Source organism: Poecilia latipinna, unplaced genomic scaffold (genome assembly GCF_001443285.1).
Source record: "Poecilia latipinna isolate Pla-1442-1.1 unplaced genomic scaffold, P_latipinna-1.0 Scaffold2304, whole genome shotgun sequence".
Lineage (NCBI taxonomy): Eukaryota > Metazoa > Chordata > Actinopteri > Cyprinodontiformes > Poeciliidae > Poecilia > Poecilia latipinna.
The window spans coordinates 268-14,991 of record NW_015114920.1 but is presented as its reverse complement, the minus strand read 5'-3'; the positions used below and the strand labels follow the sequence as shown (position 1 = coordinate 14,991).

Sequence of the window (14,724 nt, the reverse complement as noted above, 5' to 3'; positions counted from 1 at the left end):
CTCAGTGACCTTCATCGATGACCTCTGGATCTACTGGCAGCGCTTTCACCTCTAGGAAGAGGAGGACGCAGTCTGAACAAACATGGAATAAGGCTGCTCACTGCAAACATTTTTCATTTTATCAACAACAATGTGACCATCGCTTCAGAGGAACAGGCTCAAGGATGTGTGACTAGGATGGATCCCTCAGCTTATCAGGACCAAAACAAGCTGATAAAACATCGACTGCAGACAGAGCAGCTGGTTCCCCTCCTCCTCCCTCCACACTCCCACACTCATTCCCTACAGTCATAACATACCTACGAAGAAACCAGAGTTTCTCAAATTTACGGATGAAATGAATCAACATGTTCTACTCGGCACTTCTCTTCTTAGCGCTCACATACCAAACCCGACTTGTCTGACCTGAACCTTCAAAGCCACATAAAGACAGTTACAGTGATCCTTCGCCGTCTCGCTGCTTCACAGATTGTTTTGTGCAGTTTTTTTCACAGTGCGTTGTGTTCTGCGTCCTGATTGGCTAACTACAGATTGGCCATTCAGGAGATGAAAGCTGAAAACTTTGAATGCCTGATGGATAAAACTGGCCAGAGGCAGCAGAACCCGACCGGAGGCTCAGATCCGTCGCTCTGCCGTAGATCCAGCTGTGAATCTCGGGGCAGGTTGGAGGAGACGCTTTAATGCCACGACTCCGGATCACATTAAGGCCGATTGATGAACATCCGCTGATCTGAAAACAGGTTTTGTTCTTTGGTTTCAATGTATTTATTTATGCTGTATAATAACTGTAAAAACTAAAGGTAACTACTTCACGGATTTCACTTATCGTGGTTATTTTCAGAACGCCACAAAGAAAAACAAGGGATCGCTGTACAAAGTCGGCCTTTTCTCACCTGAAGAATCTCCAGGATCAGAGGACTGATGTCTCAGAGCGATCCAGAGAAACTCATCCAGGCGTTTATATCTTCAGTCGCACCGATTCCTGCAGCAGCGTCTTCACAGGTCTGACTAACAAATCAATCCTCCTGCTGCAGCTGATCCAGAAGCTGCTGCTGCTGTTCTGACTAGAACCAGGAAGGTGGAGCTCATAACACCCAGTTCCACTAAGAGGACAGACTTTAAAATACTGATATAACACAGCTCAGCACCACAATACATTAAAGATCTGCTGCTGATGTATCAACCTTCCAGACCCCTCAGGTTCTTGTTCTACTCTGCATACAGAACCAGAACCAAACGAGGAGAAGCAACATTCAGCTTCTATGCACCACAAATCTGGAACAAACTTCCAGAAAACTGTAAAACAGCTGAAACACTGAGCTCCTTTAAATCCAGACTGAAACTCAGCTGGTCAGAGTGGATTCTGAAGAATAATCGATTAAGAATTGAATGATGGCTCTTGATTCAATGTCATGTTTCAGTTCTTGATTCTGTTGCATGACTTTGTGTTTTATTACGTAAATCTCTTTGAGATGCCTTGTTGCTGAAATGTGCTATACAAATAAAATTTGATTTAAAGAAGATGAGGGCAACATATGATGTAGCAGCACATGCATCACTGACACCTGGCGGGTGACAGCATGGCTGAATTGAGTTAATTACTGTAGCATTAGCGTTTGATAATACCTTGTTGCTGCAGCTCTTTAGAGTTAGCTTTCGCTAAATGCTATGTGCACATAGCTCTTTAGCATTAGTGGAACTAACATTTATGTTTAGTGCTTTAGTGCTAGCGCAATTAGCTTTGCAGTTAGTCTTGACCATTACTGATTACATTAAATATTTAGATTGAGGTTTTCAGTGAGTTCTCACTCGCTGTTTTCAGGGTTCAGCATTGATCTTGGGGTCACAGATGTTGCAGAAAGCTTTATTTGGACTTATATGATCTCCTTTTCTTCAGCCCAGATGCTACATCTGAACCAGGCTCCAGATAGAGATCCAGTAGAAAAGTAGAGTGACTCACTTCAGGGATGGCTGCTCAGATTTGTTTCTTAAAGCACCACCAAATAGTTTCTAGGAGTATAGAACTGCAGATGACGTCACGCTACGTCTAAATTGCACCAAAAATCTCAAGATCAGCTCCATCAGCAGATGAAGGTAAGTCCTACCAGATGTCTGGTCCAAACGGAGGGACGTGGCAGTCTCTGTGGTACCCCCGACCACAGACAGTGCAGATCTTTGACGCACTGGATGATCCGCAAGCAGCACAGGAAATGACCTCCAGGGACAGTGGAGACTCTGTAGACTGAAGAATGGTGAAGTCTTCGGTGACGTCAGAGTCATGGTCAGTGACGATCTCTGAGACGTCCTCGTCGCTGTACTGTGGGACAGCAGAACAACAAGCATAACAGGACCTGATCTGAGCAGATGCTGTTCTTTGAGTCCATTACGATGTAGAACCAACCTGATCGTCCTCTTCCATCTCCTGCAGATACAGCTCGTCTTGCTTGTCTCCAAGGATGAAATGGAAGCGAGGCAGGGGCCGTCCAGGTCCAGGCAGGGACAGGGGAAGTCTCAGCAGAGACACTGTGGGCTGCCAGCAGAGCTGGCCGTAGTCCAGCTGTTCAGTCCGAATGCTCAGCAAGTCTTCATCGTCGCTGTCAGATGTTTCAGAGGAAGACAGTTTGAGTCCTAGTTCAGGTACTTCAGACAAGGCAGTGGACATCCTGTCCTCTGACACTGCCGGTGAAGCTGGTTCATCAAAGATGTCTCTTTCTATAAACTTTAATGTTCTTGGTTTGGACTCGAACCCTGGAGGTTTGGTCTCAACGATATTGATTTCGACATCTGAACCTCCAACAGTAACTGGAGGAAGAAACGACCGGACCTCCTCAACGCTGGGTTGAACCTCATACACGTCAGGCAGCGACTCGTCGTCTGACAGCACCACAATGAGGTCCTGGTCAGAGGCTCCAGTCCTGGTTGGGTCAGATGATCTGCACCCTAATGGTGGATCAATTCCAGCTGAAGAACCTTGTACCAGTCTGTTTGGTTCCTTTCGTTTGCCCGTCTGCTTTGAAGCAGGATTCTGCTGCTGGTCTTTCAAGGCGGAGGAAGGAAGTCCAACCTCGGAGACGAGACATTCTAGGAGCTGCAGGTTGTTGGATTCAGGAAGGTTCTGGATCTCTGGACTCCACCGGACAGATGGGTCATTTCCTGGAAGAGTTTGAGGACCAGCCGAAACCGAAGAGGGGGGACCAGAACCGGAGCCAGTCACAGGATTCTGGCTGGTGTTGGTCAGCAGCAGGATGGAAGGTGGGAGGTTCTGGCCGAGAACCTGCTGGTTGAGACTAGGCGACAGCTGGACCAGCGGCTGAATGTTGCCGGGTGGAGCTGCTGTGGAAACCGCCTTGGAGAAGACCAGATCGGTGGATGGGAACGGAGGAACGGAGGGCATGGAGGGTAAAGACTCCATGCCACTAGCCTGGCGGTTCAGTTTTCGGACCGGACTGCCAGGCTGGTTCTGAATCCTCTGAGGCTGCCGTTTCCCAGAGAGTAACCTCTTTATTTTAGGAGAACTGGGTACCAAAGAGCTGCTGGACTTGGAAGACTTGGAGTTCTTCTTCTTCATCCACTGAAACTTGACAAACAGTTTATCTGAGCTGGACTCCAGCTGGGACTTGGTCAGAACATTGATCCTGACCGCAGAATCTAAACCTCTGGACGGCTCCGGTGACGGAGTAGGCTTTGCTCCTTCAGATCGGTCTGCCACCCTTCCAGGACCTTTGGTGGTCGAGGTTTGAAGCCGAACGTCTGAAGTCAACGAGGAAGAGGAGCAACTGGATGAACTCTGACCACGAACCAGACCTGAGGAAGGCAGAGACGGACTGGCCGGAGACGAAGAGGACGGAGACGAAGAGGACAGAGATGAAGAGGACGGGGACGACTGACTGAGGAGGCTCCAGAGGAACGGGTTCCTGGCTTCAATGTCCTGAGCGGCTCTGGACTTAACCACCGCAGGAACAGGAAGTGATGTGGAAGCAGGAACAGGAAGTGATGTGGAAGCAGGGACAGGAAGTGAGGTGGAAGCAGGGACAAGAAATGAGGTGGAAGCAGGGACAGGAAGTGATGTGGAAGCAGGGACAGGAAGTGAGGTGGAAGCAGGGACAGGAAGTGAGGTCAAAGCCACAGGATGAAATGAGGCAGAAGCAGAAACAGGAAATGAGGCAGAAGCAGAAACAGGAAGTGAGGTTAAACCAGGAAGTGAGGTGGAAGCAGGAACAGAAAGTGAGGTGGAAGCAGGAACAGGAAGTGAGTTGTTGGAAGAGGGAACCCTGGGTATCTGGGCTGAAGGTCCCCAGGAACCACAGCTCGGGTCCAGCTTACTGATGGAGGAAGACTTGGGATGAAGAACTGCTTTATTGTTCTCTATGAAGTCCGTCATGGCGTCCACAGACGAGGAAGGGTAGGAAGAGGAAGAGTAGGGTGGAGGAGTAGAGCAGCTAATCCTGACGGGTGGAGCTGAGGAAGCAGCGGTACCAGACCCAGAGAACGGACCGGTTCTGATGAAGGTGCTAGTGGACCCAGCTGGAGGAGCAGCAACATCAACAGAACTGCTGTTGGTCGTGGCATTGCTGCAGGTGAGGGGTCGGCAGGTGGAGGTGGGCGGAGCAGGAAGCAGGGAGGAAGAGGATGGTGGAGGTTCAACCTGCCGAGTGGAGAAGGGGATCCAGGAGACGTGGAGTTTACCTGGAACCAGAAACAACGGGTCACAATCTCTAAACAAAACCGGGTCCAACCCACTGGTGAACGGTTCTCTGGGCTGCTGTAGTCCAGTTCCTGAACCCGACCAATCAGAACCTGTGATGAAATGAAACTCGCCTTTCAGCTCGCCATCTGGATCAGAACTTCAGGTGGCTTAAGGAGTTCTGTGAAAGTTTTTACTTCATTTGGACCTCAGGACCTCAGAGTCTGGAGGAGTGGAGTGGATCAGAACCAGAACCCACGCTGTTGAAGGATCTGGGTCGCCCTGTCGGCTGGTTTCATTTTTCAGCAGGATGTGGTACCGACCCAAAGTGCAAACGGTACCAAAAACTGGCCAATAACCCTGGGGATATTGGGCTTTATGGGCCAGCAAACGGGCCAGATCAGAACCTCTGTGATTCGCCGCATTGATGCAGTAATTCATGCAGGAGTCCAGACCAGAACATTTCTGTCCAAAATCCTTTTCATTGATCTGATTGAATATTTTTCTGTGTGAACCAGAACCATCAGAACTACAACAGCTGAAGGCTTGAATGAATCCAGACGCCATTTTTGATTTTTATAACCTCCTGATCTGAACATCAAACAGAACTGAATCTCTGCTGCTGGTTTTAAAATATTCATCCATTTTCTTTCTCCTTCTCATCAGATAAAAACCAAATGAATCAGAACTGAACCCAGCAATCAACCAGATCCGATCCGAATCTTACCGAAATTCAGGATTCCCTCCACAGAGTTTCTGTCGGTGATGACCTTCACGTCGATCATCTTGGAAGGAGGACGCGAGTCCTCGTCTACCAGATCCTTCATCTGGGAGGTGATCTACCAGGACAGGAAACACGCCTGGTTACAGCGTTCATGTTTGAGTTTAATGACTCATCTGACTTATTAATGAACTAATTAATATCATCAACATCTCAGGTATTGAAAACAAATTAATGAAGGAAAAAGGAAGACTGTTCATCTGGGAATCCCTGCAGCTAATGGTGGGAAAACTTCTGCTAATGCGCTAATTAGCATAGCTAAATTTTAGCTTAGCACTTTTGCCAACATTGACAACTTTTAGCGCACTTAGCTTCCCCTAATTAAGTTGTTCAATGAAGTTTCTTGGTAAACAAAAAACGGAAGAAGAGAAAACAGAACTACTATTTAAACAGACTTCAAAATAAGAGCATGAATATAAACATCTAAATATTTGACAAATTTTTAACAGTCAATAACCAAAACTTCAACACAGACATTGACCTTTAATCAACTGGAAGTTTACAAAACAGCAAAGTAAATTAGAGCGTCGGTATTTATTTAGGGCAGTGCTTCTCAATTCCAGTCCTCAGGCCCTCCTGCTCTGCATGTTTTAGATCTGCCTGTATTTCACAACAGCTGATCTAAATGATTGCATTACCTCTTCTGCAGGCATCAAGTGCTGCAGAAGCTTGTTAATCACCCATAGATTCAATCCAAGTGTGTGGCAGTGGGGAAACACCTAAAACATGCAGGGAAGGGGGCCTGAGGACCGGAATTGAGAAGCACTGATTTAGGGGAAGCTAAGTGTGCTAAACATTTTAAAAGTTAACAAAAGCTCTAAGCTAAAGATTAGCTCTGCTATTGGTGAATTAGAGGAAGAGTGCTTACTAATGGTGTATAATAGTTTTGAATTTAATGATATTTTATGTTGTGTTATTGGCACATGGTGGGTCTCAGGATGGTTGTAGTTAGCAATTTAGCATTAGCTTCCACTAAATGTAACATGTCAGCATTAGCAAAACGAATGTTTACGATTAGTACTTTAGGGTTAGCAAAGTTAACTTCATAGTTAGCGGTGCTCTGTAGCAAATATCAACATCCTGGTCTCTATACCAACCATCAGACTACATGATGCTGAGGGACAGCAAAAAGCATTTCCTGTCCTTCTGCCACAAAGCTAATCATCTAACTGAGGCTTCGACTGGGCCGTTGGACCTCAGGCTTCGACTGGGCCGTTGGACCTCAGGCTTCGACTGGGCCGTTGGGTTGGTCTGCGTGGCTTGATGGGGGCAGGTCGTACCTGGGATATGCAGCCCACCAGGGTGGGCAGGTTGGTGGTGCTTCTGGCCTTTTCTGCTGCTTCAGTCAGAGGGACGTGGCTCTGCTGCAGCTGCTTCACCTTCTCCATCTTCCTGCTGATCAGGTTGCGCTCCACGTTGTAGACAACCTGCACACAGGAACAAAACCACGAGGTCCAGAATGAAGCAGCCAATTAATGGAGGTAGAACCAGTAGAACAAGTTTACCCAGTCTGGTTGGAGTTACCTGGATCTGCTTGATGATCTCCTCAAACCTTTTCTTCAGCATCTCCATCAGCGTGTCGACGTGTTTCTGCAGCTTGGAGGTCATGAAGGACTCGCAGCGGGCCAGAACCTGCAGCCTGGACACAACAGCAGGGGTTAGAACTGGATCGGGTCGGGGTAGAGCCGCATCAAGTTACAGCCGTGTCAGGTTAGAGCTGGGACAGGTCAGATCGGGTTAGAACCTGGAGACCTGCTGGCTCTCCAGAAGAGGATTTTATAATGACATTGACCAAGGCCTGCCAACCTGCAGCGCCCCCTGGAGATGGAACTTCCTAACAACAGCAGCTGCTCTGGACAGCAGGAGACGAGGAGGCCCGTCTTCATCCTGGGGACGGTCTCCATGGCGACCCTACCTGGTCTCCATGTCCTGCAGGCTCCTCCTGGACGCGTCCATCTGTGCTCTGAATGGCTGCATGCAGGCGTCCAGCTGCTTCTTCACACTTGCCACCGCTTTGCTGACAAAGTCGAACCTGGAAAGGCCAGGGAGAGGTCAAAGGTCATGACACACACAGCTTTTTTTTTCTTATAGACTGAGCATTGATAACAGCTTAGGCCTTTCTGATTGACGTAGCAGCCGTACAGTGAAAGGCTGATCTGGGGATTATTTCTGGATTAACTTATTAATTAATGGACAGAAAAAGGAGCTCGATGGGAGGTTTTTCTTTTTCTGTTAAAGAATTTGAACCGGATGAAGCTAAAACAGGTCTTTGTAGAATATGTAAGTGTTTTTAAATGCTAAATTTTTTTTTGTAGTTTGGAGATGAATGGTTTCAGCCCTAAGAGGAGCATCATGCAGATCCTTCCTCCCAGCAGCTGATGAGCATTACTGCTCCCATCAAACCAGATATTCACTCCCTGCTGGTTTCTGCATAGTTTCTATTGTCACTAATTGTAAATAATTTGTTTTAATTATGTAATCAGTTGCCCATTTCTTTGGACTGCTTAAATAACAGCTCAGAATTGATGAAATGTTGCCTTTACTGTACAGTATTTTGATGTTTATCCCGTTTTTATGTATTCTGCAGATTCCCATCTGTGTGAATCTACTGGCTTTGATTTCCCATCACTTTGCTGCTGTTGAGCAGAAACTTATCTGCTGTGAGACATTAATGGATATTTTTATGTATCGTTTGTCAGGCTGGACAATGTGGCTGAAAAAGTATCATAATATAAGCATTCCATATCAGTCAATATTGATAATTATTGATTAGTTTTCGTTTTAAATATCTGAAATCCTGCCAAACTGGTGGCCTGATTTTCCTGTTTCATCCGCAGTTTTCACTCCATGCAGTTGTTTTTATTTTTAAGCAGTTTTGAGGCAAAACATGAAACTGCTGCTGTGCAAGTTACTCAGCAGGTTGTTGCTATGCAACCAGAGAGTGAGTGAGTTGATGCTACCATGCTCAGCTAGCCATGAGAGGCTGAGCAACTACATTATTTCCTCTGCCTACATCTCCCAGAATGGTGTGCAGTTTTGGACCAAAGTTCAGTGAATATTCAATGTATTGACTATTCTATCAGACATACTATCTATTGATATTGATCACGTGTTTATTGAGATGAATATTGTTATTGATTTATTGCCCAGCCCTACTCGTTTGTTGTGTTTTGCACAGAGAGACGAGTCCTAGTAAGCTACTGACTGCTAGAGACTCTCCTGACAACCCAGCCTGCTCCTTACAGTCCCAGTTTGATGGAGGTTGGAGGAGCACCTGTGGTTCTGGTGGTCCGCCAGCTGGCAGTCCCTGCAGGTGAGCTGGCAGCAGCTGAAGCAGAACAGCTTCAGCTCCTCAGACGGGTGGATTCTGCAGAACTTGGTGGGAAAAACCAAACTGGGTCCTGGGGAGGAAATAGAAACATCAGCAAGTCTGGAGTGAACTAGCCATAAACCAGGAGGAACCGGACCGGCGGACCTTCAGGCTGCCGGTTCAGAACTCGGTGGGATCGGGTCAGGGTGACCCGGCGGTGAGCCGCTAGACAGGCGTCGCACAGAGCTTCACTGCAGTCCACACACCAGCAGGAGGCCGAGGCGCCGTCACAGGTCCCGCACTGAGGAAGAGGAGGAGGAGGAAGAGCGTCAGGTCTGGAGCCACTTCCTGTCTCTGTCCCACTTGAACGGCAGAGATCTGAGCTTTACCTGCCGGGCATGGATGTCTCCTGGGTCTCCCGCTGTCGCCATGACGACCGGAGAGGTCTTCACCTGAGACACACCAAACATCAGTAAAATGAGCTCAGACGCTGCATTCACAGCAGAAGAACACGACCCAATCCGAGAGACAATAAATTAAAAGATGCAAATAAACACATTATTCAAAAAAATAATAAATGCAATAATGATAATCTCATCTGTACCGCTCAAAAATGCACAAAATGTCTATAAATAATTTTTAAGTATTGACAAGAAGTACTGAAATATTCCGTTTTCCAACAAAATAACGTCTTTGCCACTTCGGCACAAGCACAGTGACAAACGTTCAGAGGATGAAAACACTGGACTTTCCACCAGCATTTTAACGCACCGCATACACACCAATCTGAGGCTGTCTGAAGCATGAAATGAGTCCCAAAAATCCTCATGCATCGTAACCGGATCTGTGTGTAAAATCAAGTTCTGTCTGTGTCAGGTGACTCCTGCTACTTATTTAACATTTGTAGGCGTAGGAGAAGGTTTGAATTCATAATTATCAGATTTGTGAGGTTGAAGTTAAAAAAAATTGTGTATAAATTTAATGCTTGTAGAAATTGTAATTGCGTGTGTGTACTTTTATTTTGTACTCGTAATTTCTTCATATTTGTGTATGCATTTGACCTCATATTTACAAGTACCCGAAGCTGCACACAAATTTTCTTTTTATGGTTTACTAATCACGTGTCACAGATATATCTATCCAAAGTTACATACAAAGATGCTTACACAAATTACAAATCCAGTATTACACACTCACATGTATTTTGGGACTATTTTCACTCCATATTGCTGGGTTTCAAATGACATAGCACCGACGTCACCCAATGCACATGGAGGGCAGGAAGTAAATTCAGCCCATTTATTTCTGTTGATCCAGCATCAAAATGTCTAAAGTCTGAGTCCTGTACAGTTGCTCCAACTGTTCTAATAGAGAGAAAGATAAACGTTATTTTCGTGTTTCAAATGTAGTTGGTCACAAGGGAGTTGATTTTAAAAAACTTAGTGAAAAAAGGGGAGAAAATGGATCAACAATCTACAGCCAAGAGCAGGAGGTGCAGAAACTAACGCCAGAGTTTGCAGCCACTTTCTAACAGGAAACGATCCCATTGTTTAAATTGTATTTTCAGATGTTTTATTGGACAGTTATTTGAAAGACAAGCATTCATATGTAAGGAAAGATATATTATTTTTATGCCCTAGCATTGTTGTCCTCTGAGCGCTGATGTTGTTAGCAGCTAGCTCAGTGCCGAGTCACGGACAGAAAATATAACGTTTATCAGTGGGACTTTCATGCTAAAAAAAATAAAATAAAAAAGCTAAATAAATTAAATATAGCCTATCCAGCAATACAGTCACCGTGAGCTGTTACTGTTCCCCCACATGCTTCGTGTCTGGACACCAACAGACACGAGCAAATCGTTGATCTACATTGGACCTGAATCCAGCAGCGACTCAACATTAACGTACAAATCCAGCATGAATTTGGGTTTACAGAAGCTAAATAAATTATTTACCAGCAGATTCAAGCTCATAGAAATAACATGGGTTAGCTCGTTGTTAGCGATAGCATCGTTATCATCTAATTACGTAAAATAGCACAACTATTTTACGTAATATAGTACTCACCCGGCAGAAACAAGTCGACAGCCATCTAATGCTGCTTTTGATCCTAAATGCTTGACCCAACTTGAAACTAAATGATTGATTGTCCAGGCTTTTGAAAGCTTTCTTCTGGCTCATCGTATAATATGAGGTCTGCAGCTCTCAAGATTATAAGAGAAGTCTTTTTATAGAGATAATACGAATCATATCCTAAATGTACGCATATTTTTTCGAGATACCTCGGCTGTTCCAGCCTATTTAGGGCATTAGCTACTCCTTATGATCCATTTTGCTTTATTTTGAACCGGAGAAATCCCCTTCCGGCCCTCCATCTGAATACAGCGCGTCATCCGGGTCACATGACTGAAACCCAACAACTGGCGAAGTAAAAACTGCCGCCTGAGGATGTCTGGATAAATCATATCTACAAACATATTTTTATTAGTTTCCTTTGTCTGGTTCTGATCTGGCTGTAACTTTCAACAACTTCTCTTTTTTTTTTTGCACTTTTTTAAAAACTTTTTTTAAATTATTTGAAATCAACATGCGTACATGAAATGTCACTATTACAGCAGACAGTCATGAAAAACAATATAGTCTTACATTCTTCAGAATGGGCAATGTAGATATAACACAGGAAAAATCAATACAAATAAATAAAAATTATGTATATTTATCATTTTCCAATACAGCAATATTTGTTTATGGAACTCTCTGACAATGCCACAGGAAACTTATTTACTTAAAAACCTGAGATGAGCAGCAGGTTCAAACCGCATAGCTGGCTAAAGAGGAAGTTAGGGATATAACACCAGAATGAACTATGACGGCTCTCAACAACTTTACAATCCGTCCATAGACGGCGGCGGCCATCTTTACTGTAATAAACAGACCGCCGCTGCTCATGCGGGTTGCAAGCCGTTCACACATAAGTCTGGTTGCTGATGTGGGCCACTGAGTGGACCGGGATGTTCTCTGTAGACCTAAACATCCATCCATCCATTTTCTGTACACCCTTGTCCCTTAGTGGGGTCGGGAGGGTTGCTGGTGCCTCTCCAGCTAACATTTCGGGCGAGAGGCGAAATGTTAGCTGTTAGAGAGAACCATATTTGTTCAGTAACTGAAAATAGGTCCAAACTGTGTCAACAGAACCGAGCAGGTCTGTACCTCTCCAGCAGGGGTCGCTGCTTATCTGAAGAACATCAGTTGTTTCTGTTGGAACTCCTTGTGGTGAATCTCTAACGGTAAGATGAGGAGATAATTCTGGTCCCCAGAGCTACAGAACCAACCCAAAAGAACCCGCTGGGTACTTCTGCTCTTCATCATCAACAAACCTTCATCTAGGTAGCAGCAGGTTCACAGTTCCCTGAGCTTAAAGGAGACTTCCGGTGGAAATCTCCCTCTTTGGCGTTTATAAACATGGAGACCATTAGCAGTTTAACTTCTAACGGACTCACCTCCTGCTACTGCCGCCTCTCCGCTCCGTTCCTCCCCGCTCCTCTGTCCACCATCAGCCGCCCCTTCCCCCCGCTGCTCCTCTCGGATCGATTCAACTCCCACAGCTTCACGTTTAAAGTTCCGGCTCGGTTCTGATCTGACATCAGGAGCTAAACAACAATTCCACAGCAACTGCCGAATGCCGACTGCGCATGCTCAGTTTTGGAGGGAGAAACTGTGAAACCAGTCCGGTCCCCAATTTCCGGTTCTGTTCTGTTCCACTGCATTTAACAGCTATTTATTGTACAGGAAAAAAAAACACTTACATGGATGAATGGATGAAGTTAAATATTTATTTGGGCTTATTAGTATCCAAAAACGAAACAAGAGGACTTGTTAAAGTCTCAGACTGTTTAGTAAAAATAAAGTTTCACCCATTCTTTGACATGAAATCTGACTATTTGAGAAATTTGTTAAAGCAGGTAGTATTTCCAAGGTTATTTTTCCACATTGTTCTATCATCTCAAATTATATGGGGTGCTGCTTGTTAGGAATAAATAATTCTGTGTTTTCCTCTGTATCCTAACTCATTGCATGCTTGTACACACAGTGTTGGCGTGGTCATCTTAAGGGCAAGGAAAAGTTGGGCAAATGCCACACTACTGTTTCAGCTGATCAGGAGTCACCACTTTATAACAATCAGATCAAGCAGCACATCTGACTGGAAGGTGGCGGTTCTTCAGGTGGTGGAGGAGCTTCTCTTGTTAAATCCAGACCCAAACCAGTTATTTATACTACTTCTGACAGCAAAACTCTTGTAGAAGATGAGTTTTTAAACTTTCTGGTTGTCAAAATGAAGACATAAAGCCACAATGACATCATTTTATTGGCTGTGAATCATTTGGATGGAGTGGATCGAGGCCTCTAAGAAAGTCCTCTTTGAACTATTTCCAAGTTCCAGCCTGTGCAGGTCGCAGCTGCTGCGTAAGGTTCCACAGGCTGCCGTGACCCGGCAGCACGGGCTGCCACAACCTCCACAGGCTGCCGTGACCCGGCAGCACGGGCTGCCACAACCTCCACAGGCTGCCGTGACCCGGCAGCACGGGCTGCCACAAACAGCCACCGCTTAATAACAGCAGCTTCTAGGTGATGTGAAGTATGCCTCGGCTTCTGTGTCAGACTAAATATGAATTCCTGTATTTTAAACCAAAATAAATAAATAAAAAATGGAATACATAACATACACAGCCGCCATTGAATCTGTGACATTTGCCATGGCTTCTGTTTCAGATAGAATCTAGAATATGAATAATTTGATTTCAAACTAATAGAAATAAAAAATATTTTAATAAAATCATAATCCTCATACATATTTGAACACACAGACTGAATACATGTCAGATGGCACGGCTTTTGTGATAGCGGATAACAGCTCCCACTAGATGGGAGCTGTCATGTCAGAGCTGACAAGCTGCTGTCAGTGCCGGTTGTGGCCTAAAGGGTTAGAATTATTATCATACAATTACTTTAAAATTATTACATCAGGTAAGTTCAGTAATATTGACTGTATTTACATGACATGTTGACAATTCCAGAGTGACATTATGTTCCACAGCAGTGTTGTAGTCAAGACCACCTAACCCGAGACCAAGACAAGACCAAGACCGGTCTCGAGAACAACACTGCCAGCCACTATAGCTTCCAGATTTTGTTGAAGACAATGCAATTTTTTTGGGAAAATATGTTGTCATAATTCTCTGAAAATTCAAGGATTTCAAGGACACAGGATAATTTACCTGCTACTGTTTGCGAAAACTGTTCATACTAAAATCAAATCAAATGTTATTTGTACAGCACATTTCAGGAGAAAGGCATTTCAAAGCACTTTACATCATAAACACGAAAACAAAAAGTCATGCACCATAGAATAAACAATAAAAACATTAAGTGGCTAAATCCCTAATTGATCACGTTTCAAATCCACTCTAAACAGGGTTTTAGTTGAGATTTAAAGACACTCAGTGTTTCAGCTGTTTTACAGTTTTCTGGAAGTTTGTTCCAGATTTGTGTTGCATAGAAGCTGAATGCTGCTTCTCCTCATTTGGTTCTGGATGCAGAGCAGAACCAGAACCAGAACCTGAGGTGATAGGTATTTTCTGAACCTTCATAAGAAGAAAGAACCACAGACAACTTATATGAGTTTTTACCAAGCTGTCATGGAAGGAGAAGACGCAGTGGCCCGCTCAGCGAGCGGCCCACCGCGCATTCTGAAAACCTTCAGTCAGAGCTGGTCTTTTATTCTCAGAGGAGGGAGGAGGGAGAGATAAAGAGAAGAGACAGAAGGCAAGTTTTGTCTACAGGTCCCACACACAAGGTAATCTTGTCTTTTTCCTTGGGAGCGATTTCTCTCAAGGGCAGAGGGCTGTTATCAGTGTGAGAAAGTCTTAACACAGGTCAACACTTCTAACTG

General features: G+C 44.9%; 1 protein-coding gene across 2 annotated transcripts in view; it reads right to left on the bottom strand.

Moving 5' to 3' along the window:
• trim33l (tripartite motif containing 33, like) overlaps positions 1 to 12,516 on the bottom strand; it is a 25,775-nt gene extending 13,259 nt beyond the window's left edge. The window contains exons 1-11 of one of the 2 annotated variants that reach the window (XM_015018663.1): positions 12,275 to 12,516; positions 9,973 to 10,139; positions 9,165 to 9,227; positions 8,941 to 9,076; positions 8,740 to 8,866; positions 7,381 to 7,497; positions 6,990 to 7,104; positions 6,746 to 6,892; positions 5,412 to 5,523; positions 2,402 to 4,686; positions 2,106 to 2,317 (exon numbers count right to left, since the gene is read on the bottom strand). In XM_015018663.1, the coding sequence (XP_014874149.1) occupies positions 2,106 to 2,317; positions 2,402 to 4,686; positions 5,412 to 5,523; positions 6,746 to 6,892; positions 6,990 to 7,104; positions 7,381 to 7,497; positions 8,740 to 8,866; positions 8,941 to 9,076; positions 9,165 to 9,206 (3,293 nt within the window). In that variant the 5' untranslated portion in view covers positions 9,207 to 9,227; positions 9,973 to 10,139; positions 12,275 to 12,516. The remainder of the gene's footprint in view (positions 1 to 2,105; positions 2,318 to 2,401; positions 4,687 to 5,411; positions 5,524 to 6,745; positions 6,893 to 6,989; positions 7,105 to 7,380; positions 7,498 to 8,739; positions 8,867 to 8,940; positions 9,077 to 9,164; positions 9,228 to 9,972; positions 10,140 to 12,274) is intronic. The other variant, XM_015018662.1, reaches the window with a different exon arrangement.
• Between the last annotated feature and the right edge of the window lie 2,208 nt (positions 12,517 to 14,724).